This window comes from Myotis yumanensis, unplaced genomic scaffold, assembly GCF_028538775.1.
Source record: "Myotis yumanensis isolate MYYU_CA2020_CCGP unplaced genomic scaffold, mMyoYum1.0.hap1 SCAF_6, whole genome shotgun sequence".
NCBI lineage: Eukaryota > Metazoa > Chordata > Mammalia > Chiroptera > Vespertilionidae > Myotis > Myotis yumanensis.
This window is the reverse complement of record NW_027223757.1, coordinates 11,958,924-11,983,026: the sequence shown is the minus strand read 5'-3', so window position 1 is coordinate 11,983,026 and position 24,103 is coordinate 11,958,924. Positions and strand designations below refer to the sequence as shown.

At 39.4% G+C, this 24,103-nt stretch overlaps 1 protein-coding gene across 2 annotated transcripts in view; it reads right to left on the bottom strand.

The window, feature by feature from the left end:
* SLC35F1 (solute carrier family 35 member F1) overlaps window positions 1-24,103 on the bottom strand; it is a 296,076-nt gene that overhangs the window by 106,441 nt on the left and 165,532 nt on the right. The window contains exons 1-2 of one of the 2 annotated variants that reach the window (XM_070417552.1): window positions 11,940-11,965; window positions 7,158-7,333 (exon numbers count right to left, since the gene is read on the bottom strand). In XM_070417552.1, coding sequence (XP_070273653.1) covers window positions 7,158-7,329 — 172 coding nt within the window. In that variant the 5' untranslated portion in view covers window positions 7,330-7,333; window positions 11,940-11,965. Of the gene's footprint in view, window positions 1-7,157; window positions 7,334-11,939; window positions 11,966-24,103 lie in introns of those variants that run through there. The other variant, XM_070417551.1, reaches the window with a different exon arrangement.

Below are 24,103 nucleotides of genomic sequence, written 5' to 3'. Positions count from 1 at the left end.
ACACATTGATTGACTGCCTCCTGCTCACCCAACCAGATGAAGCCTGCAAGCCTAGGTGCATGCTTTTGACTGGAATCAAACCCAGGACCCTTCAGTCTGCAGGCTGGTGCTCTATCCACTGAGCCAAACTGGCTAGGGCAAAGGAGACTTTTTAAGAGGCTCTAGTGAATACTGTCTCACTAGACTTAAGTGACAGTAATATTCCCCCCGAGACTCCCAAGAGAGTTATAATTCAGCATTTACATTTGCCAAAGGCTTCCTATTCTGCCAACCCATTAACAGCCCCTTCTCAGTGATTTAGTCAAGGTTATCCAGGAAATTGAAAACTGAGCTGTGTGTGAACAGAACTTGGGCTTCTGCTCAGAAAATCCTGGATCCTGCTTGAAGTCTTTTCATTGCTGTGGCCTGCATTTTTTACTTCTATGGGAATGGGCAAAGGGAATCCCATAAAAGGAAAGGGGCAAAGAATCACAGAGGCAGAGCAGCATAAACTGAACTGGGAGGAGAGATCTCCAGTTGACTCTAGAGTCAGCACACTGTGAAATGCCAGGTACTGGTTTCCAGGCCTCTGTGTGGCTCTCCGAGAGGTCTATATTATTCTGTATGAAATCCTACATTTCTCTAATTACATTGATATTTTTAATCTTGCAACATTGGTCATTGATAATTTAGCCAATATATTCTCATGCAGAAAGTGTAGTGTGTTGGCTGGGCTGGCGTGGCTCAGCAGTAGAGCATCGACCTATGAGCCTGGTGGTCACAGTTCGATTCCCGTTGGGGCACGTGAGCAGGTTGCAGGTTCCATCCCCAGTGGGGGATGCGCAGGAGGCAGCCGATGGATGATGGATGATTCTCTCTCATCATTGATGTTTCTATCTCTCTCTTCCTCTCCCTTCCTCTCTGAAATCAATATATATATACATATACATATACATATACATATACATATACATAAATCAAAATATATATACATATACATATATACATATAGTCTGCTGAGCACACTATATATATATGTATAGTGTATATATGTATAGTGTATATATACATATACACTATATATATATAGTGTGTCTGCTGAGCACAAATGGGAAGCCTGTCTTGCATTAGAAGAGGCAACAATTACCATCTGATTAATGCTTCCCCAGTCACCACCAAAAGAAGGAATACTTTTTTGACATAAATACCGAGAGGAACATTTGTTTAAAATGCCGAGGGCTATGGTACTGGACCATTGGGCCATGAGTTGCATCCATCTGTTGTGTGTAGACAAGACTGTCACTTTTATGTATTTCTCTCATTTCTCACTGCCCTACTTGAGTATATGAATGGGAAAGGGAAAATGGTAAGGGAGCTGAGAGAGAGTGAGTGTTTGAAATACCTGAGCTCATTTCTTCAGCCTCCCCACTTAGAACTGAAATTTGAACTAGACCTTTAGGTTTTCTGTCTTCTGGAATGTAATCCAACATGAGAATATTTCTCATGAAGAGTAAGGCATGGATTTACTTTTCAGTACTCTCTTTAGAAAAAAAAATAACAGGGATTACACATGGAGATATTTTTATGAGTGCTCCATTAGTACTATTAGAGGTTGTTTCATTTTCACAATCAAAGAAATATATAAAATGACTCAAGAAATACCTTAATGTCTATGTTTCAAGAATTTTTTAGAGAGCAACATGCATGCAATTCTTATCAAATTGCTTTTAGCTAGAAGCTTGTCTTTTATTTGAAATTGAAGAGTTTATAAAAATATCTTTTAATGAAAAAGAAAAAGATGTAGAAATAGCAGTCACCAGGAATATATCTACTGATGGTCAATGGTGACAACATTTTATTTTATTTCCAGGGTCTACATATAAAAAGAAACAGATACTTCTCATCCTATCATGTTTTCATTACTGACACACCCCCCTTCTTTTTTCTTTTACCACCATGACGAGAAATAAAAACAAGGAATTAAAAGTTTTTTGTTTGTTTTTCCCTTGGCATCCTGCTTTTCAATCCTTACCTCCCCCATCACTGAGTAAAATGTAGATAGGAAAATAAAAAGGATTTAGAGAAACAAGAACTGAAAAAAGCTGGCAGAAGAAAAGGAGGAGGAAATTACTGACTAAATCCTTGTGGTTCATATACACTCAGAAGTTACAAATTGCCAAAAAAGGAACCATGGGTATTTATTATTTAAGAAGCACTGAAAGTAGTTCCAAGAATCAGCAGGATTCTTGTAACAGTTGATAAAAAAAGCTCTTGGGCAAACAGTTCGATGACATATTCTTTTCTTGATAAGAAATATATCCAATTTTCACCTTTGTGTTTTTAAAAGCCTGTCAGATCTCTTGCTGCTAACAACACAAATGGAAGAACAAGTTGGGCTTCAGTGAGACCCAGCCTGTTCTTCTCTCCTCTTGTTTATAGTCTTTGCATTTGTTTCTCTGCTTCCTGATTTCAGCTAGAGGAATTGCATGAATTTTTAAGAAAAAAGTAGGCATGAAAAAGAGTCTTCTTTTGAGAATCTCCTTGGCAAATATGTAAGTTTTTTAAACTGTCACTAGACTTTCTTAGTTGCATTCCTGTAGGATATTAGAATATATATATTTTTCTGCCCCCAGTTTCTGATACCGAATTCCTAACACTCTTGTAATTTCCTATGTGATGAGAACACAAGGAGCACCTGACACAAGGTTCCTAAATACCTTGGAATTTCCAGGGTGCTAGGAATGCCTTCTGTTTTAATGAGGTATCACTCTTAGTGGTCTCCTGGAGAAGTGTGGGGTGGGGTGGGGGGGGGGGGCGCTGGTCACCAGAAACTGCAAGCCATGATTAGATGCTTGGAATTATTAATCCCACTTCCCCCTTCCCCAGAGAGATGAGAGGCCTGGCAACAGAGCTAATGATCGATCATCCTATGTAATGAAGCCTCTATAAAATCCTGAAAGGACAAGGTTCAGAGAACTTTAGGGTTGGTGAGCATGTGGAGGTGCTGAGGGAGTGGTGTATCCAGACAGGGCATGGAAGCTCCACCCCCTGTCCCACATACCTTGCCCTACTCATCTCCTCCATTTGTGTGTTCATCTATACCAGCGGTTCTCAACCTGTGGGTCACGACCCCTTTGGGGGTCGAATGACCCTTTCACAGGGGTCGCCTAAGACTATCAGAAAACACATATATAATTACAAATTGTTTTTGTGATTAATCACTATGCTTTAATTATGTTCAATTTGTAACAATGAAATTGGGGGTCACCACAACATGAGGAACTGTATTAAAGGGTCGCGGCATTAGGAAGGTTGAGAACCGCTGATCTATACCCTTATCATATCCTTTCATGATAAACTGGCCCACAGTTTATTTTTCCTCTGGAGGGGCTCTAGGAAATTTACCATGTCCAAGAAGAAGGTCCTGGGAAGCTGCAATTTATATATAGCCCACTGGTCAGAAGCAACTGGCATTTGGAGTGAGGGGGGCAGTCTTGTGGAACTGAGCCCCTAACTTTCTCCACGTAGAGAGTGTCAGAATTGTGCTAAATTGTGGGACACCCAGCTGGTGTTGCAGATTGCTTGGTGTGGGAAAAACCTCCACACATCTGGTATCAGAAGTGTTATAAGTGTAGTAGTAGTGTGAGAGTAAAGGAAAGACACACAGGAGGAGTACTGAGTTTTTCTTTATCGTTCCTCAAGACCTACTTTGTGCATACAAAGAAGTAACAGCTATCTCAATTTAACTAAATTCCCAAAGTAGAGACAATGTTAATAGAACTACTTTTTTAAAGTACATTTTTTGCCCTACAAAAGTTATTAGTGAAGTTGCTTATTATGACCACGAGATTTTTTTGAATTTTAGAACCATCTGGAATAAAAACCTAGCTCTAATTAAGGAGAAAAATAGATTTAAAATTTGTTCAACAAGATATATATATATACTTTTAAGGAGGATGGTACTCAAATTTTGCAGGGACTAATGAATAATCAGGAACAAGTTCAAAACTCCAGTTTGAACCGGAGTTCCACCAGAACTTTTGCTGGAATGTGTTGCTTCAGAGTCTTTGATCATTGGTCCAATGCAAACTTGATAAAAAGAATACAGTTTGAGGTCAAATTTCCACAAGATTTTTGTAATCACAGCACCCTTAACACTTTTGAAGTGCTTCTTGCATTTATCACACTGTGTTCACAGACAACAATCATAACTGTTTAAAAACTGTATGATTAAAATTAGAAAATGAGATGTCTTTAGACATATATTCCAGAGTTTAAATTCTTGCTGTCATGTGGCCTAAGGTGACATCAGATGAGGGTGGCGGCCCAGCAGGGTGGGGATGGCTGTGCTGGGAGAATTGGGAAGATGGGCATCTCCCTGGGTCCTCATCTCAGCCTCTGAGGAGAGTGGTCAGGGAGCAATGGGAAAGGAGGGGAAACCGGCTATGAGAGCACCTCCCTGTACACACCAGACCTTCCACCCTTCCCTTTGCTCTGTGGTTCATTCCCTCCCAAATCTTGAGGTGCAAGAGGCAAGAGATTAGTATGTTTCTAGAACATTAGTGCTGAAGCAGCCCACACAAAATTAATGCAATTACGACACTGATTTCCAGATGTTAGCTTTATGCCAGCCTATTAAGATTTCTAAAGATGAAGATTAAAACAAACAAACATTATGAGCAAACACCCAAATAAAGACATGTCAGCAGATTTAGTGATAATATGAGGCAAAGGAAAAAAAATCTCCAGATAGAACATTGTGGAAGTTGGTTTTCTGCATCATTGATGGGAGTCGACAGCATTTTCTCAGGCCCTCTTCCGTCTTCTTCCCAGAGAGCCCCCAGATTCCTTGCTGCCTCTAGCCCTCAGCCTCCTCCCACTTGTGCCTCTCCCTGCACACCCTGCCCACCTCACCCCAGTCTTCGACCACATCCTCCTGATTTCATTGCTGTGCCCACTAGACCTTGCATTAAGGGCTGGTTTCTGAATTAGAGTTTTAAAATTCAAGGGAAACACCTTCCTTTTGCTTGAAAGTACCTCTCTTTCCTCCTCTTGCCTCCCTTGGAGTGGGCAGGGTGGGCCAGGAAGGCACACAGCCCTGGTCAAGGGCGGGTCTCTACTCCTAGTTCTATAGCCTGGAGCAGGTTCTGGATGCTGGAGCAGCTTTGGTTTTCTCATTTAAAAATTTTTGGATAATAACACGTATTTCCTTTGATTGAAGGAATAAAAGAGGGAATTCACACATATAGTGCCTGGTACATTGTAAGTTTCAATAAAAGGTATTATTATTATTATTTTGCTACATTAATTTTCTAAGCTTTTCTGTCTCTTTTTGTGACTATTTCATAGAATGGCTTGATTCTACTTTTGTCCTGATGCAAGTTTTTGTTAAATTTCTGAACCCCTAGAAAGTAAGGTGAACAAGAACTCAAAGACTAGTTACAATTCGCCTTCTCATAGTCTGGAATGTTTGATTCTCAACGCCACAGAGAAGATAAATTTACCACTTTCATGTGAATTTTTTTTTTGTAATATTAAAGTATTGCAAAATCGTGTTAAGTTTAATTTTATTATTCTTATTCATACTCCTTGTACTGAGCTAACTAAAACAAGCACCAATAACATATATTTTTGAGAAGTAAATGAAATTAGCTTCTTCAGTACTTTAAACAAATCCAAAGTTAAACTAGAATTCAGTCCCAACTTGTTCATTTCTATTCTCCCTCTAAGATAAAATCTAGTAGTGGCCAAATCATTATAATTTAGCAATATTATTTTGGATATTAATCTAAATAAGGAAATATAAAAATAAAATACTAATATACAGTTCTTATAAAAGTTTTTAAAAAGTATGACTATTATGTTCATCACTTTAGAGACACAGAAGCATGGAACAGACTGACAATCTCAGAGGGAAGGTGGGTGGGAGGTGGAAAGAGAGTAACCAAAGAACTTATATGCATATGTGCATAACCCATGGACACAGACCATAGTTTGATGAAAGCCTGGAGGAGGTGGGGTACGGGGTGGAGGGAGTCAATGGGGAAGAAGGGGACATCTGTAATAATTTCAACAATAAAGCTAATATTTTTTTTAAAAAAGCATGACTATTAGCCCAACCAGCATGGCTCAATGGTTGAGCATTGACCTATGAACCAGGAGGTCACGGTTCAATTCCCAGACAGGGCACATGCCTGGGTTGCAGGCTCCATCCCCAGTTGGGGGGAGGGGGTGGGTGCAGGAGGCAGCCAATCAATGATTCTCTCTCATCACTGATGTTGCTATCTCTCTCTCCCTTTCCCTTCCTCTCTGAAATCAATAAAAATATATTTTTAAAAAATATATAACTATTAGAATTGATATATACAACTGTTCATAGATTCTTATTTATTATTAAAGTATATAATTGCCTTCAAAGTTATTAATGATTATTTTTCAATGCACATTTTATAGTCAATAGTTACTATTGGGGGGAAATTCGTGGCTATTTCTAGGTCATAGATAAAAATGTATACACCAGATCCAGTGGTTTAATCATAAAGCTGTGAGGTATACGCTCCAGAGATACAGACTAAGGATTTAAACTGCAATCGCCCCTTAAAATGTTTTTCTTGCATTGATTCTTGGAGGTCTTGTTTTATTGCTTTAGCTATTCTAAGTTTAGAGAGAACATCTGACCTGGCCATTTGTGGTAGTTTTCTTTTCTTCCTTCCCCACTTCGCTATTATTAGAGTTGTTTTGTGTTTACTACCTTTACCCTTCCCATGACACTTTCCCAAAGAACATATATTTGTCTGTAATTCCCTTGAATTTCTCAGGGCTAGCATTATTTAAGACAGCTGTACCGGGCGTGTTCCAGGTTCCATAGAAGCACTCTATTTAGATTCACAAAGGGGTGCGAGGAATTTTTACCAGAAATTCACATAGTGAGCAATTGTACATTTCTGCCTATCCATGCATTTCCCACTTCACACAGAATTCACACAATTTATACTTCTTTGTGACTTATTCATTCATTTCATTTACTGTATGACTGTAAAATAGAAAAATGAGATATGGGGTTTTGAATTATCACATGATGCTGTGAGTGAAAAAGTTATCTGGTCATGGCGCATCATTTTTCTAGATGCTTGTAAAGGAGAAACTTGGCTGCATGGCTGGTGTATTTGCATGCTTACCTTGTCTGACAGCCAGCGTGGTGGTATAGACCAGGAAGAGAAGAATGTAGTTGAGGAAACTCTGGAAGACTGGTGTGTTGGCATGGAAATCTTCGGACAAGTACTTGCTGGTCAAGCCAATTCCACAAATAAGGAGGGATAACACCTGGCCTAGAGCCACAGAGATTAGCATCTCCCTGAAAAATAAAAAGAAAGACAGCAAAAATCAGCAGAAAGTCCATTTAAACAACATTTAAAATTGATCGAGCATTTATGCTATTCATTGGGCTAAGTGCAATAAACAGTATTTCTTTTAATTCATTACAGCAATGCTATGAGGAAGGTGCAATTGTTACTGAGGTTTTATAGAAGGAAAATCTAACACTTAGAGAGCCTAAGGAATTTTCTCCCAGTCACATAACTAGGAAGTGGCGAAGTGATAAAACTGGGAATTGAGACTAAATCTCTCGAAATGACCCTGGCTTCTAGCCACTGCCCTCCAGAGCCTGTGGGGAAAGTTAACACCATTCCAATGCCCACCATAGAATTCACCAGGTGTTCAGAAACCTGAGTGAGAATCTGAACACCAACCAGGAGAAATCATATTCCAACCCTGTCGTCAGGCTCTTATGCCAATAACAGAGACTTTTCTTTACAGATAGAAATCTTGGATCCTGGAACACGGAAATGAAGAGGCTGTACAAACCCCCGAAAACCCAGAAGGACCACCTCCTCTCCACTCCCAGGCTGGGGGGTCCCAGTTGGCTCTAGAAAGCATTAGTAAGCACTTCTAGCCACTCTGCTCTGCTTAGGTTATAATTGCTTACACATCACAACTATTATTCATGAAGAAAATTTAATGACCAAAGTGGTCACTTGAAGTGAAATATTTCAAGATCTGTAGATATTTTCTGTGACTTCTTGGCAGTGTCCCTGGAGGCCACTCTAGTGGGATCCGGAGCAAGAGTCAAGGGGTCTACTTTGCAAAGGCTTGATGTTCACATGAACCTTTGTGCCCGACACAGGAAGAGCCCTGGAAATACAAGGCAGACTCCTGCCCTCCCCAGTCTCATCTGGCTTTTCTGGTTTATTTATAGAAACAGCTCTGTAAAATAAGCAAGGAGTAGGATTTCTCAACCAAAAAAAGCATTAGGCAGAGGATTTGCAGCACTACATATTTCCTCCCCCATGACTAACCACTACAACTAATATAATATGAATGTCAACTGTAATTGAAATTTTTTTAAATTTAAATATCATAATAAGGAGTTGGTTTTAGTGGGCAGATAAGAAATGTTTTTGGTATACTGAATTTGAGCTGCCAGATCATCTTCCACATGATCCAGCAGTGTCAGAATCATGGGATTAAAGGTGAATGGGAAGGTCAACCAGGAGGGTGATATGGAAAGTTATACACATAAGAGATGGCTAAGGTCCTGGAAATGGATATCACCAAGGAAGGGATAACAGCAGAGAGAATAAGAAGGACCAGAGAAAATCTCTAGGAAATCTCCAGATTGAGGCTAAGGGGGGAAGAAAAGGCACAACATTGGAGTGAGAAGAGGTTAGAAAGCTAAGGGGAAGAACAGGATAGCTCTTGGTGTCAAGGAAACCAAGGGAACAGATACTTGCATGGAGGGAACCGTTGTAATAGTATATGTTGCTAAGAGGGTAGGGAGAGTGAGGACCGAGAGGAGATGATTTGTAGTCATCTCCAGCCTTTGAAAGACCAATTTTGGTTGAACGAAGAGGACCAGAGCAATACCAGCGTCATTATGCGGCCAACACATACTCTTTGCCCTCACGAAGGGCACAGAGCACAGGCCGAGAAGTCTAAGTGGCTGGTTTCCAGAAATATTCGGGGGGAAGGTGAAGACAAAGAAAGCCAGCCAGGCTGACTGATGAAAACGCCTCCACCAAGACATCTGTAATGAGTGCCTTTCAGCAAAAGGTCAATACAAGCCTATTCTTGTTTCTTCAGCCAAACAAAATGGCAAATCTGCTGCATTCAATTTCTGCTTTTAATTAGTGGCCATGTCATTCAGCGGCTGCTATGATTTGATAGAAGGTGCAAATTATGATTTTACCCGTCATGTTAATAAACGTGACTTGTAAAACAGAAAGGAATGGAAGGGACCTTTGATCAGATTAGTTTATGAGTCCTTTTCCAACTGTAGGGACCTAGAGCTGCAGCTGCTGTTGCAATCTGCGCATCTGACCTCAGTTCCTAGTCACCAAAGCAAAATAAATGAGTAACTGAATAAAACCATAAATGAACCTAGATGTTGACACCCTCCTAATCCCACCTCCCCACTGCCTCTATTGTCTTCCTTTCATCAGACTCCCTTCTGTTCTCTTTTCACACACAACTAGTCCTTTGGTGATTTTTTTCACAAAATGTGCTCCTTACCACTCTTCTGTTTTAGGATCTTTTCAGTTCATTTACTGTTGCCTTATTTCTCGGAACTTGTCTTTCTTTAGGTAGCCACCAGAGTAGATCTGTGGCCCCTTCAGCCTAACTCCTCATCATCGTAAAAGGGCCATTCTTTCCTGAAAGCCTCCCTTGCCACTCCCTGCTCCCCGAGGTTGAGTTAAGTTTCCTCATCTGTATATTCCCACCTCTACTTGTACTCATCATACTGTGCAGCTCGTGAGCTCCTGAAAAGAAAAAAAATGTATTCTATTCATGTGTATGTTCCTGGTACCTTGAAGATTATTAAGTGGAAAGGAGATAGATACTTAATACAGAATGAATGAATGAATGAATTTACAAGCGAACAAATGTATAAATGAAAAGAATAAAGTCTCAGGAGATTTGAAAGATGGCTGCTTATTCTATCTTGAAAAACTACTAGCTCTAAATGACAAAAACAACCCCATTTTCACGGTATTCCATCTGCCAGTTAGACACTGAGATTAATAAGCTATTTTCCGATGCATTTCTGAACAAGCCTGGTAAGGTGCTATCTTGCGAAAAGGATGCTAAATATGGTGTGGGGTGAAACATTGCACAGGGAGCGGTTGGTTATTCATGTAGTATATAGAATAGCACACCAGATGCATTCTAACATAGGCTACATAGTTCCTATAATTTTAGTAGCAGAAACGGAGAGCAGACTATGATACACATTTTCATCTTCTTTGTTTATGCGTTTAGAAGGACATCCTGTCCACTTTAAATTCAGAACGACTAGACAATGAAAAATGTATGAGTCCTAGAAAAAAAGAGTCCTGCAGGAAGCTGAATACCTGATATAATAGAGCTTGTATTCACAAAGACTGACAAACCCATTACCATAAGCACTTTGTTCTCTTAAATAAATAGAATTCAGACTCGTGTGAATAAAGCTGTTTTATACAAATCAGATATTCAAAATAAGAAGATTTAAAACAAACCATAAATTGAATCTTGTTTTTCCCCTCTTAGGATTAAGAATATGTTCCTTTAAAAAGGTATGAAAATTTTCAACACAGAGTTACCTAGTCATATTGCTTTGTAATTCTTTAGCATGAGAGGGGAGCTATTAGGGCATCATCTTGAATTAGAGCATGTCAACCTTTCTGTAGAGACATCTTCATTCTGATAACTGTTCTCTGGAAAGTCATGCCAGACCTGAGTCAGCATCTGAATTCAATATGCATACATGAAGAACAAAGTACACTGCTGTGACTAAAAACACCGCCACCTGAACGAGGAGGAACACGTTCTACTACGGTATGACAAGATTCCTGTGTTCAGGAGGGAGGACACTGGCTTCTTGAAGCTCTCTGCTGAAAAGTTTCATCACATTTAAGTATGAATTAGAGTTCCATGTAAGAAGATTAGTAGGCAAGGAGCAAACACACATCTCGGAGGTTTAACATTTGTTAGACTTCCTTCACTTCAGAGTCTGTGTTCATGGAATTTATCTGTTCTCTGGCTCTGTGGTACCAGTGTTGTTGTTGCTGTTGTTTTTTAGAGGAAACCAAGTAAGCCCCAGGGAAGCCCTCTGGAACAGTATTTCATGGAGTCTATGAGGAACCAAGTGTAGGAGACACTTGAAAGGCTAGTGTAAGAAAGATGAGTCACAAATGTCCATGTACCCTATATGTTGTATGTCTAGAGAAATGGCACACGAGTAAAAAGGCACCAAGTAGGGTGTGGGAAGCCCACCTCTTGAGTTCCACTAATCAAGCTCCACAATGTTGGGCATCTCCTACTCTGGCTTGGATTCCTTCATGTAAAGTAAGGATATTATAATTGGTAAGATCCCTCTTATGCTCTCCTTCAGATCTTCTTGGTCTCCTCTATCTCTGAGGTCTCTAGCGCCAGCAGTGGCTGCCATGAGCAACTCCACAGAGACTACCCCAACATCACGTGGGCACAGCCCAGTGGCCCCGGGCCTTATGCCCACACTGTGCACCTGTGCCTTCTACACTGGGGACTGCAGGTTGATGCTGAGGGCTAGACCTTGTGAGGACCTACTTGGCGCCAAGTCATCAGTAACCAGGCAGTGCAGGGGAATTATTGCACTTACGCACTAGAAAACCAATGCAGACAACCACATGCTCCTTTCTTCCTCCCTAAGCAGACTGCTCTGAGAAGCAGGCACTTCTGCAGGTTCTCAGAAGGTCCTGCCCACAAGGTGCTCTGTTGGGTACCCCGCCCTTCTACTGTCTCTCCCACCTTTCCTTCTTCACTCCTGCTCCCTGGGATTCCTACCCTTCGTAAAGCAACAGCACATGCTTCTGTTTTCTGGGGAACTCAAGCTAAGATAATGAGCTTTCCATCTCCTCCTACTCCATAATTCGGACTTAACTTACTTTTAGAAGATGCTGGTGTGTAGTCATCAACCCTTAAAATTGGTATCTTTGACCTTAAAGTCTATTCTTCTTGTGTTTTTGATTAAACTCTTTGGTAGCTGAGCTACCAGCAATGTTTGCTTATTTATTAAGTGCACACTCTGTGGGTTTGGGGATTAGCCACAGAGAGAGTCAGCCAGGAGCATTTGCCAAGGCCTGCTGAGTGCCGGTTATGAGAAAGGAATGCTTGTCCCCTGCCTCCAGGAAGCTGAAAGGGCCATGGAACATAAATAAATGAAACTATCTGAACAGAGGACGAAACGATACCTCTGTACAAAACAGCTAGAAGCTGTTGGGATAATTTCAGTCTTTAAAACTGGGCAAAGCAAATCTGGGAAGGTTTCAGGGAGAACATACTTTGGAGTCTTTTTCTGTTTTAAATAATGGAAGAGATGTAACTTTGTTTGCATGCACGTGGAACAACAAAAATTCTCAGAAACTTCTGGCGTAAATATAAAATAGAATATCCACTCTAGAAAACAGTTTGGAAGTTCCTGAAAAGTTAAAAATATGTCTAGCAAGTGGTCCGGCCATTCACTCCTAGGTATCCACCCAAGGAAATGAAACAATATATGCACACCAAGGTTCGTACATGAATGTTCACAGCAGCTTCATTTGTAGCAGTCAAATCACTTTGTCCCAAAGTTATGGTCCCAACTGTCCGCTAACAGGTGAGTGGACAAAGAAACTGGTATATCCCTACAAAGGAACACCACTCAGCATAGTTGTCTGGCATGCTGAAACTTCAATAGCTTCACAATCCACCCACCTCTGGCCGAGGCAGGCCAGGTACACCTGTACCTTCATCCCAACGTTGCAAAGCTACAGTTTTCTAATAACTTGCTTCTTTGCATCTTCATCATGGCTTTCTATGTCCCTTTCAATATTATTTGTCATTAGAAGATTTTCTGCCATCTTGTTTTTCTTGTATAATACAGCATCATCACAGTGATGAGAAGAGGAATTTCTAGAAACTATTTGAGGCCAATTATACAGATTATTACATTTTAATAACACTTTTTTTAAAAAAAAGTAAAGGGTTGTATGATGAAACATTTTGCAGAAGTTATCTTTATGTTATGATTGCTTACTCTTGTAGTTGCTTGCTAACACTGTGTCAGGTAATCTCTTAAGGCACCCCATACACTTAGACCAAAGTGATCTTTAATAAAAGTGTAAGTTCATATTTAATATCATCTGACTGACAATTAGAAATGTTACTGAATATTTTTGTTTTATATGATTAGACTTCATTGCCTTTGTTTTACTTTGCAATGTGGCTGATGAAGAAAGGTCCGATTAAGAATACGAGAAGTTTCAAGTGAGCAAAATTTTTTGTTATTTATTTATGGTGCATTTTCGTATTATCTTTGACTCTCAGCTTCTGTGTAGGAGTTATTGTTAATCCAACAATCCTCTTTGTGAAGCTTAGTTATTGAGATGGCATAATCACTAAATCCTTTCATCAGACCCACATACACTGGGTGAGGTCAGGAGGCTACCATGAAAACCCTCTGATAGCAGAACATCCACTCCTCTGTCAAAAATCTCATGTAACTTAGAGGAATCAACTGTCAAGAGAAGCCAGTCACAAAAGAGCACGTAGTACATGATTCCATTTATAGGACATGCCCAGAACAGGCAAATCTACAGAGACAGGAAGTAGCTGCTTATTTAGGACCAAGGGAACAGGAAGACAGCAAGGTGACAGCTAAAAAGTATAGGGTTTCTTTTTAAAGTGATAAACTGGTTACATAACATGTGAATGTGTGGGGGATATAATTTCTGTTGCTGCTTTTTATCATATTATATTAACAATTACGGTTATGAAATTACTTAAGGAAGATAATCCTTAGGAACTTACAATTGTATCTGAATTAAAATACTGCCTGACTGACCTTTTAAAAATAAGCTGTACTCCATAAATCATGTATTTTATAATTACAAATAAAAGTACATTTAAGTAGTCCAAAAATTTTTTTAAAAAAGTGATAAACTGTTCTAAAATTGACTGCAGTATTAGTTGTACATATCTGTATTATACTTAACACCAATATACTAAAAACATTGAATATACTAAAAACTTTAAGTGGGTAAATTGTATAGTATGCAAATTATATCTCAATAAAGCTGTTATTAAAAACAAAGAGAAACAAAGAAGAGAGGGAAAAATGAAATAGAAAGGGAAAAATAAAAAATAATAATAAAATAAAATCACACAGCACTTAAAAAATAAAGTTCCAACCATCTGAACTACGAATTGAGCAATTGCACCAGGGTCAACTTATACATTAAAATTAGTCAAGCGTAATTACTTTCTATGGTTTCTACATTAAGAAATAAACGTATTTTTTCTTTCACATATAAAATAACAATATTATTTTCTTCCTGAATCCAAGGGATCATCTTTTATTCTCCCTTAAGATTTGTACTCCCACTTTGGAAACAACTGATTTAAATGATGTTTTCAATCAGTAGTTTAGAAGATAAAACCTTTGTCATCTTCCTCCAGAAAACCAGGATGGGGTCATAAAATGAGAATATGCTTTGAAAATGAATGTAGATCTTGACTCTGCCACTAACTAGCTGACATTCATTTCTTACAGACTCATCTATAAAATGGGGATAATAATGTATATCTCCCAGGGCTGTCGTAAGGACTAAATGAGATAGTTTGTATAAACTGCCTACTATAGTATCTCACTCATGGTAAATATTCAGAATAACAGCTCTTATTACCTTTTAGTACATTTGGTACCAGTATTTTCACTGATTACTTAAATCTATCTATGTGCTTTGCTTATAATATAAAAAAAAAACTAGAGAAATCATTGCTAAATGTAACCCAGATTTAGTTCCTCATGTTCTGAATAATAAATTTATTCCACAATTTTGAAAGTTTAATGGAGTCCTGCCCTTCAGAAATTGGGGAAAGAAAGCAAATAGATAGATAGATGATAGATAGATAGACAGATAGATATAAATATTTAGAGTCCTACCTGAAAAGACTATTATGAAACTAACAGATCTTAGTTTTAAATATGAACTTCTGACTTGAGTTCTCACATCTTGGAGAACAAGAAAAAGGCAAGGATATTTTTAGGTCAATTGTGTTTCTGTGTTCTTTCTTTATGCATTTTTAAGTGACTGACATTTTTCATTACAAAATGCTTTGAACTTTGCATTTTGAATTATGTCAGTGAACCCAGAGGCCAAACGGCAAATATTTAACTTTAAAATCTATTGACTAAATAAAAACAAAGAAAGCATGCAAGTGACTGGCGATATTCACTTTCTTTTTAATATAAAGACCCATGTCAAATTCCATTATTTTACCTCATATTTACCAAATTTGTATGCATGAAGTATAGTGTATTTGAAATAGAGCAAATTGGGGAAATTAGATTCTACTAAGTGCTGAACTTCTCCACACACAATTAAAATCTGCTTGAAAAATGCATCATCAACTGAGATCAGCAATTATACCTTTTACTTGGAAGAACATGCAGGAAACTTAGGACAAATAAGCAGGGAAGCCATGCCTAATTTTGGAAGACAAATATATATGACTTCTCTGCTTTCAAGGCAGTAGTTTAGAAGGTAAAACCTGTGTCATCTTCCTCCAGAAAGATGCCTCTTTGTGGAGGCTAAGCTGACATTTGTCTTCATCATTCTTTGCATCAAAAGACAGCTCCAATCGACATTACAAGGATCTGACAATAAAGAAGTAATGTTATTTCAGTACCTTTGACGGATAACCTTGGAAAACAACTCAAAATTCAATTTCTGTAGCATGGGCTAGACGACATTTATTCTGGAGGTTAAGGTCTTCTGTAAGAATGACAATGGGATATTTACCATAAGCAAATATTATAATTACTGGGGAGAAATGTGAGCTGGTGAAATTCCTACTGTAGGAATGATTCTAACAACAACAAAATAATCTATTCTCGCCACTCCTGCATCTGGTTCCAGAGAGGAAAAGGAGATTAAAAGGAAGGGAAGTCTTTAGATGAGAAAGCCCCCAAAGTTCTCAGCTGCCTTTAGGATGGAAGAGGATAGAGGACAGACAGGTGGGAGGGAGAGCTCCTGAGGCAGGGCCATCTAAGAAAGATTTTTAAAGGCTGAGTCAGGAAGGGGCCGGTGGAAAAGGAAACGACAACACCATCAAATTGATGAATTTGTTAAAAGACAACTCAGGTTCATTCATGAAGTACAAAATGTTCCATCTCTATCAGAGGTACCAAGACTAAGCATTGTGGTAAAAACATCAGGTCAACCAAAAAAACAAACAGATTACAAACCAAGAGTGCAGTAGTGATTTTTATGCTAAAAACAAACCTTCTCATTAAAATCATGTTCTAGGTAAAGGCCTTAGCCTGCTCTGCCAAGTGGAGGCTCTGTTGAGGCTGTAAGTGAGAACGAAGCTCAGGCCCTCAAGTTTTAAGAAACCACTGACACATTTTTAAGAACAAGAGGGGGAAAAAGACGGGTCACTTTCGTGGCCTACATTGTGCACTCACCGTTCTTGTACTTGAGTTCACTGTGAAAAAACCTGTTCCAGTAAGGGGGTGGGCTCTGGCCCACCTGGCTAGCTGAAATCCACTCCCCAGAGAGGGAAGGGGTGAGGCAGGCGGGGCTTCAGTATGGTCGGCCCTTTTACAGTGTGGATGCTGGGGAAGCCGTCACTGACTATGTCTGCAATGGAAACCACTTAAAAACCACCTTCCTTCCTTTGTCTCATGTAAGACCTGGGCAAATGCAAGGGATTTCAGATCTCTGACACACTGCACCTAGCACATCGCCTCACCTAGCAAAAGCTGCAACAGTGTTTCCAAACTGTTCAAGGCACAGAGGACATCCAATGACTGTGGCAAAACACCAAAAATGAGAGTAAGATTTTGTCTTTCAAATTAAAAAAAAGGGGAGGGGGGGAAATGACCTCATCCCCTTTTTTTAAGTTCCACTAAAGGGGAAATTAAGTACAACACCAAGGACTAAAAAAACAAACAAAACACACACACACACACACACACACACACACACACACAAAACATTCCAATATATTCTAAAAACACATTGTGCTAAAGGTACATTTTTCTAATGACCTCCCGCCACCACCACGCCTAAGTTATTGAGAACATCTAATGGTCCTTTTGTGCAGCAGCTGCAGTGAGGCAGCCTGGCGGCGGAGCACAGTGCTGAGGCAGCTCAGCTCCAGCACTCCGGGAAACCAGGAGGGCAGAGAGCTTCCCTGCTTGTGAATGCCTTGGGGACAGGCAATTTGGGATCAAGAGCATACAGAAAAAACTCTTGTGATCCCCCTTTGATTCTTGCATCCTGGGAACATACAGTGTTGGAGAGCTCCTCGCTATATTAAACTGATCATGGCCACCAACAACCCAGATGACAGTCCTATGGCTCTCTTCCTGGAAAATGAACTATTAAGTCCCTGTCTTTCCATGTGGGGCCTGGCCCTTTAAGATTGTGTTGCTAAAAGCAATCATATCCCAGTATGTCGTGTTGATTCATTAACAGGAAGACAGTTTCCAGACACATTAGTCATTTTGAACAAGTTTTAAACTCCAACCTCGCTTCTCTTGATACTCTAAATTTTTGCAAATGTATGCAATGGACGAACATATATATGTGGATAGGTAGCTAGCTAGCTAAATAGTCTTTATCTATTTACCCATCAAAGGACACTCAAGTTGTTTCCATATAGGGCAGTGATGGCAAACCTTTTGAGCTCAGCGTGTCAGCATTTAAAAAACCCTAACAACTCTGGTGCCATGTCACATATAGAAATTTTTTGATATTTGCAACCATAGCAAAACAAAGACTTATATTTTTGATATCTATTTTATATATTTAAATGCCATTTAACAAAGAAAAATCAACCAAAAAAATGAGTTCGCGTGTCACCTCTGACACGCGTGTCATAGGTTCGCCATCACTGATATAGTGGCTATTGTAAAATATGCTTCAATGCAGACGAGAGTACAGGCATCTCTTCGAGATACTGATTTCATTTCCTTTGGCTAAATACCTAGAAGTGAGATTGCTGGATAATAAGGTACCTCTATTTTTAATATTTGAGGAATTTCCATACCTTTTTCCATAATGACTGTACCAAGTTACATTACCACCAATACCACGTTAGTGTTCCCTTTTATCCATATCTTTGACAACACTTATGTCTTGTCTTTTTGATAATAGACATCCTAACAGATGTGAAATGATATCTTGTGCTTTTGATTTGCATTTCCCTGATGATTAGTGGTGCTGACCATCTTTTTAAACACCTGTTGGCCATTTTTATGTCTTCCTTGGAAAAGTGTCTGTTCAGGTCTTCTGTCCATTTTTTAAATTGGATTGGTTTTGTTGTTGAGTTGTATGAGTTCTTTATATATTTTGGATATTAACCTCCTTTATCAGATGTATGGTTCGCAAATATTTTATCTAATTCTGCAGGTTGCTTTTTCATTTTGTTGATTGTATCCTTTACCATGAAGAAGCTTATTGTTGATGTAGTCCCACTTGTTTATTTTTGCTTTTGTTGCCTTTACTTTTGGATTGGCACTTTGAAGTTTTAATAGTGTCTATAAAAGTGATTTGAATAGAGTCTGTATATCATTTATTTTCCTTTATTGATCCTTTTATGTGTGTGTGTGTGTGTGTGTGTGTGTGTGGTTGAAAAGGGAGAGGCTAAAAAGATGTCCTATTTGAAAGTATAAGTGAACTGATACCCCAAGTACTTGTCTCACTAGCACACATATTGCCAAATAAATTAAATTCAAATGAGTGTGCATGGCATACATAATGATATACACATTTTGTTTTCTGTAGTGCTCCTGAGGACCAGTTAGTTTATACATGAAGTGGATTAATTTGGATATAATACTGCAAATAACTCCATTGCATCTTTTACTTTAATTTAAAGTTAAAATAAAGTGAATCAAGGTGCAACATGTACTATGATGTATGCATTCTGCTGAATTTAAATGAATTCTAATTAAATTACTTGGAGCAAGATAAATTAGATTATTTCTCAAGCACATTTTGGATAAACCTAATGAAATTCTATGAATAGAAAAGTCAGAATGGGCTTTGTTTAATGACTTGGTTGCTGATATATTCTCTTGGAATGAACAAGAGGTCAGATTGACCTTGGGCCATTTCTTCTCAGAGTGAGACAGACACTATATTAACTTCAGAAAGACTAGCTCGAAAGAGGCTAGGATTTACTTTATGTTGAAAGTAAAATAACTTATTGAGGCATTCAGTTATGTGTTTTCCCCTACATTTTTTTTCCTCTTAGCTTTGGAATTCCCTGGCATCAGAACAGTTTCTATTGGGAAGTAAAACAGAGGGCTAAAATAAATGTCCCTTTGTTTCTGATTCCATGGAGGGGATTAGATGAGGGGTAGAGAAGGCAGCCATCAGCTAGAGGGAGATGGGCACAGAAGTATCAAGTTGGGGAAAGATGTCCGAAGACTAGGGTAGGTTCTACAAGTGAGAGGGACCCAGACTCACCATCTCATGCCACTCCGGGGAGGGGAAGGGTACAGACATCTACATGGGCTGGCTAGACCATATAGGGAAGCTGTATGCCAGGAAACAGGGCTCCCAGCCTGTATAGGTTTCTGTGCCCAAGGGGGTGTAAAACCCAGAAAGCTTTTGGATGCTAAGGAGCAGTGTAGGCTTGGAAAATATGCGTACTGGTAATCCAGTGTGGGTTTTTTTGGTTTGTTTTATTTTATTTTCTAACTAAAGTGTACTTTCAATATTATTTTTATTTATTTCAGGTGTACAGCACAGTGGTTAGATAATCATATACTTTCTGAAGTGGTCCCTCTGATTTTTCCAGTACCCACTTAGCACCATAGTTATCACAATGTTATTGACTATATTGCCTCTGCTGTAGTTTACATCCCTGTGACTATTCTGTAACCACCAATTTGTACTCCTTAATCCCTTCACCTGTTTCACCCAGCTCCCCCATTCCCCTCCAGTGTGTTTTGATATGCCTGAGGCCCCGAGTCCTCTGTTTGGCCCTAAAGAAATGGATGGGAATGGGAGGAATGGGCTGTAAAGGTGTGGGGAGAATTGGGAGTGCAGAAAGACATTCCAAAATGTCTCAGAGAGAACTTCTTCTTAGTCTAGAACAAGAGAACTTGGAATCCGAATTAATTTGCTTTGTAGAAATTTATGGAACAAAATATCTCAATTTCTTCCACTCTTGGAAAAGTTCATTTCCATGTGGTTAGCTAAGAAGTTATTCAAGAGTAAAACATCTTCCTTCCCTAAACTCCTTTCTTTTCCTACTCCTTTGGAAATGCTTGGCATTTTATTACGGGCTTGGACTATAGTTTCTTTGGCTTGAGAAGAGTGGTGAGTAAAGTCTGAGAGGGCAAGGAAGGTACAGAAAAGAAAGGTTTACAAAACTCAAGGAAACTTAAATGATGTGCCAAAGGATGTGTAAGAAGTAGATAAAGACCATGTGCAATAATGTCTAGAAAAATAGAGCCACTCTTATGACAATTATTCATTTTTCTATAACAACATATAAAATCAAATGAGAATGGGTTAAGAACCTGTGAAAGTTATCTAACCATGAATGAATTGATATTGCCTAATCTATATTCCAGTTCCATAGCCAATCTGAAGAAGGAGAAATGAGGCCCTTTGAAGAACAGAACATGATGGCGTCTGTGATACATATTTCATAAAGTGTTTCCTTACAGAATGTTCCCTTCTGCGCATTTCCAATGCTGTCTGAGATACATTAGTGAGAGAGATGAGAGGCACACGTTTTCTTACTAACGCACCTTTTCATGTTTGGTGCATACACTTTTAGTTCAGTTGACAATCCCAGAACACATCTGCAAGCATTTTATCATTTGACATTTATGGAAATATTTACTGAAAGTATATGAGTGGAAGTACAACAAGACTCATGAACTGCTTTCAGAGTCTCTAAGAAGAAAAAGGGAGGAGTAGGAGTAGATGGCTTAATGAGAGAGGAATGAGGTTCCATCCTCTCCTATTGTAAAAACTCCTTCAAGGTATAAATACTGTGATTCAACTATAATATAATTTGAAACTTAAAGAAAAAAAAAGCTTTATTCTCACCAAGACATGCATGTTAGCATAGCAACCTAAAAGTCCTAGATAAAGACATTTAAATAAACCAGAGGTTATTTTTTAATGAGCTATGTTAAATATTTCAACACTATGTAGTAAGTCTATGTCTACATCTCTTCAAAGATGAAACAGATATGGTCAGAACAGTGTGCTCAACAGGTTAGGAACTATACACTACATGTAAGTCAAGGGTAGGAAGACAGCTGAATTCTTCCCAAATATTCTAAGGTAAATGTAGAACATTGCTAACACCAAAAGAATCATGAAAAAAGGTTAATTTATAGTATAGCATGGCCAGCAAAGGCCAGACCATGGGGAGGAGACACTACAAAGGGCTCACAATAGGGCAGCATGGGAAGACATAGTAAGAGAAACTGTCTTTCCATGGCGGTGCTTGTTTGTCAATGCCAGGACTTACAGTCAACCTAATGGCAATAACCTAAGGGTTTCTGATCCTCTGGTCTTTGTCTTCCCTAAAGCACAGTGCGTGGAGTGAGAACCCAGGAAGCTCAGTCTCTTACAGGATCGCTGGCAAAAGTATCTAGTTTCCTGCATATAATGAAGAGCTAATTGAAGATCCCCAACCCCACCCTAACCCATATGCCAACTAGGTGAGACAGGTGATCAACATCTGGTGCTATTTTCCCTCTACAGAAATATTTGGAAGAGGACTGGGGAGGGAATTATGCTGGAGAGAATGTGAACTCTGAGTCAGAAATCACCCAGATATGCTGTTCAAGCTCCAATCTCCCTTTATTCCATGGGAGTAGAAGTCTTCAGAGTGTTTAGAAACCAGCAGGTGTTGAATCTGTGCATGAAGACAGAGCTGAAATCCAACTGGACAGTGGAGGCAGTGGGAGCAGCCAAACCAAATTAAGGGCCTGGGCAGGATCCTACACAACAACCAGCACAGATAGACCTTCCACCTAAATGCTTCCAAAGGTGGAGATTTCACAATGCTTACCCCCGCCCTTCCTTGCATATGCATCTTTCTGTTAAAGGACCATAAACAATGTTTCTGCTGTAGAAACACAACACGAAGTTCAAGCAGCACTGACATTTTTTGAATGGTATTTTAGAGAAAATGTTAGGCTTGACAAAGAGTCTACAACCTGGAGAATAATTTTGAAGGATAGAAGGATTATTAACTTGTGGGTTTGTCAGCATATTAGTAATTAGAAACCATAGTTGAAATTTGGCTATTTTGAGTTTTAATGACTCTTGTGTAAACCTGTGTCCTGAGCATGCCTGTACATTAAAGATGGGGTGTGTGGTGAGGTGCTTTTCAAAGTGCTGTTTTAGAAACATACATCATGATAAAGAGGGGAATTGTTTACTTATAAACCCATAGAGAAGTGATATTCTTGTCCTTGCCCTTTTCCGCCTTGACCTTCTCCATCTACTGATTTAGCCTTTGTATAACCACTATTGAAAAATAAACTTTCCAATGTTGTCCCTCACTTTGATGGACAGAACAGGAAGTCAACATTCAACGTTTAATCCCCGGTTTGACAAGACAAACGTTGAAGAAGAAAATGGCGGAGGAGGAGGTGGAGGAGGAAGAGGAAGGAAACAGTTCAGATCCTGATATTCACTTCTGCTGCTTGGTGGAGGGAAGTGCCTACAGGTCTCTAAAACTGCAGAGTGCATTTGTGAGCTACCATCCAGGTGTGCACATCCTGGAGGGCTTTTCTTTCAAGTGTCTTTAGACTTTCCTGGTCCTTGGTGAGGCTGCCTCACAGAGTCACATTCAGAAAGCAAAGACAAACACAGAGCTGGTCTCCTGCATGTTGCTGCCCACATCAAGTCTCCTGGGTCTCAGTCTCTCCCTCAAATCCACCTTGGGGTGTGATTTGTTAAACTTCCTCATGCTATGGCATCTGATTCTGGGACTCACGCTATATACTGACCAGCCTTCATCAACCACCCACGAGCAGCTCATTTCTGGACCAACACATTCCTACTGACTTTCAAGCCCCCAAATGTTGAACGCAGCCAACATTTCTAATCCCGTCTCCAGCTGGACTTGACAGATGATAAAGCAAGTGTCCCAAAGGCAGGCAGGAGAATTTCATCATAAGTAATGAGATAACGGACTAGACGATGTAGCCAAACTACTTTTCTCTTTGAAGCCAGACCTTGACCTTGTCTAACACTGTGCCCAACACCCACCTTAAGCCATTCACCTTTGAACATGGTACCACGGCCTGTGCAGCACAGGCACTCTTTTCTTTTCCTGGTGGTACTGTAATCTATTCATCTTACTGACATATCTGCACTAACTTCAGATTTCATGAGGATTTGAATTTTCGGGAGTGGGTTGTGTTTCACCTTCTAGAGAAGAGATAGATAGCTGGATACACTCATACACATGACTCTTAGGAAAGAAAGGTATGAAGACACAAAGAAGGGGCGGACGAGTGTTAACTAAGAAAGTTAACCAACTTCCTCAGTGGACAGGAAGGTCAATGCTTCCAAGAAGCAGAGCACTAGATCAGTCACCATGACGATTTCACGCAGCCACTGGGCATCCAGTGAGTGCCTCAGCTATGAGGTCCTAGACACAGAGACTGTGACAAGGGAGGCCAGACAGATGCTTATGGGCACCTCTAGGAGTGAAGTGGACCATCCAGAAATCAAAGAACCCATTATTTTTGACATTTGAAAAAGTCTATAGGCAACAACAATAGTAACAAAATAGTACCCCGGATCTCTGCATTACAAGAACGAAAAGAGAAAAAAAATCAAAACTATCTCTCCTTGAGAGTAGAAGGCTATTTTCTGTACACTTAACTCCAAAATGAAAATCAAGAGAAAATGTTCTTCCCTCTGGTAATTCTGCACATTGAAATATTCCTTTGCAGTAAAAACTGGCCGACTTTATTCTATCAATATGATTAACCTTTCTTTAAACTTGTTCTAGGAGGAAATTCACTTTTTTTCCCAGCCAGAAATGTTGCTATTTATGCATGTAAAAA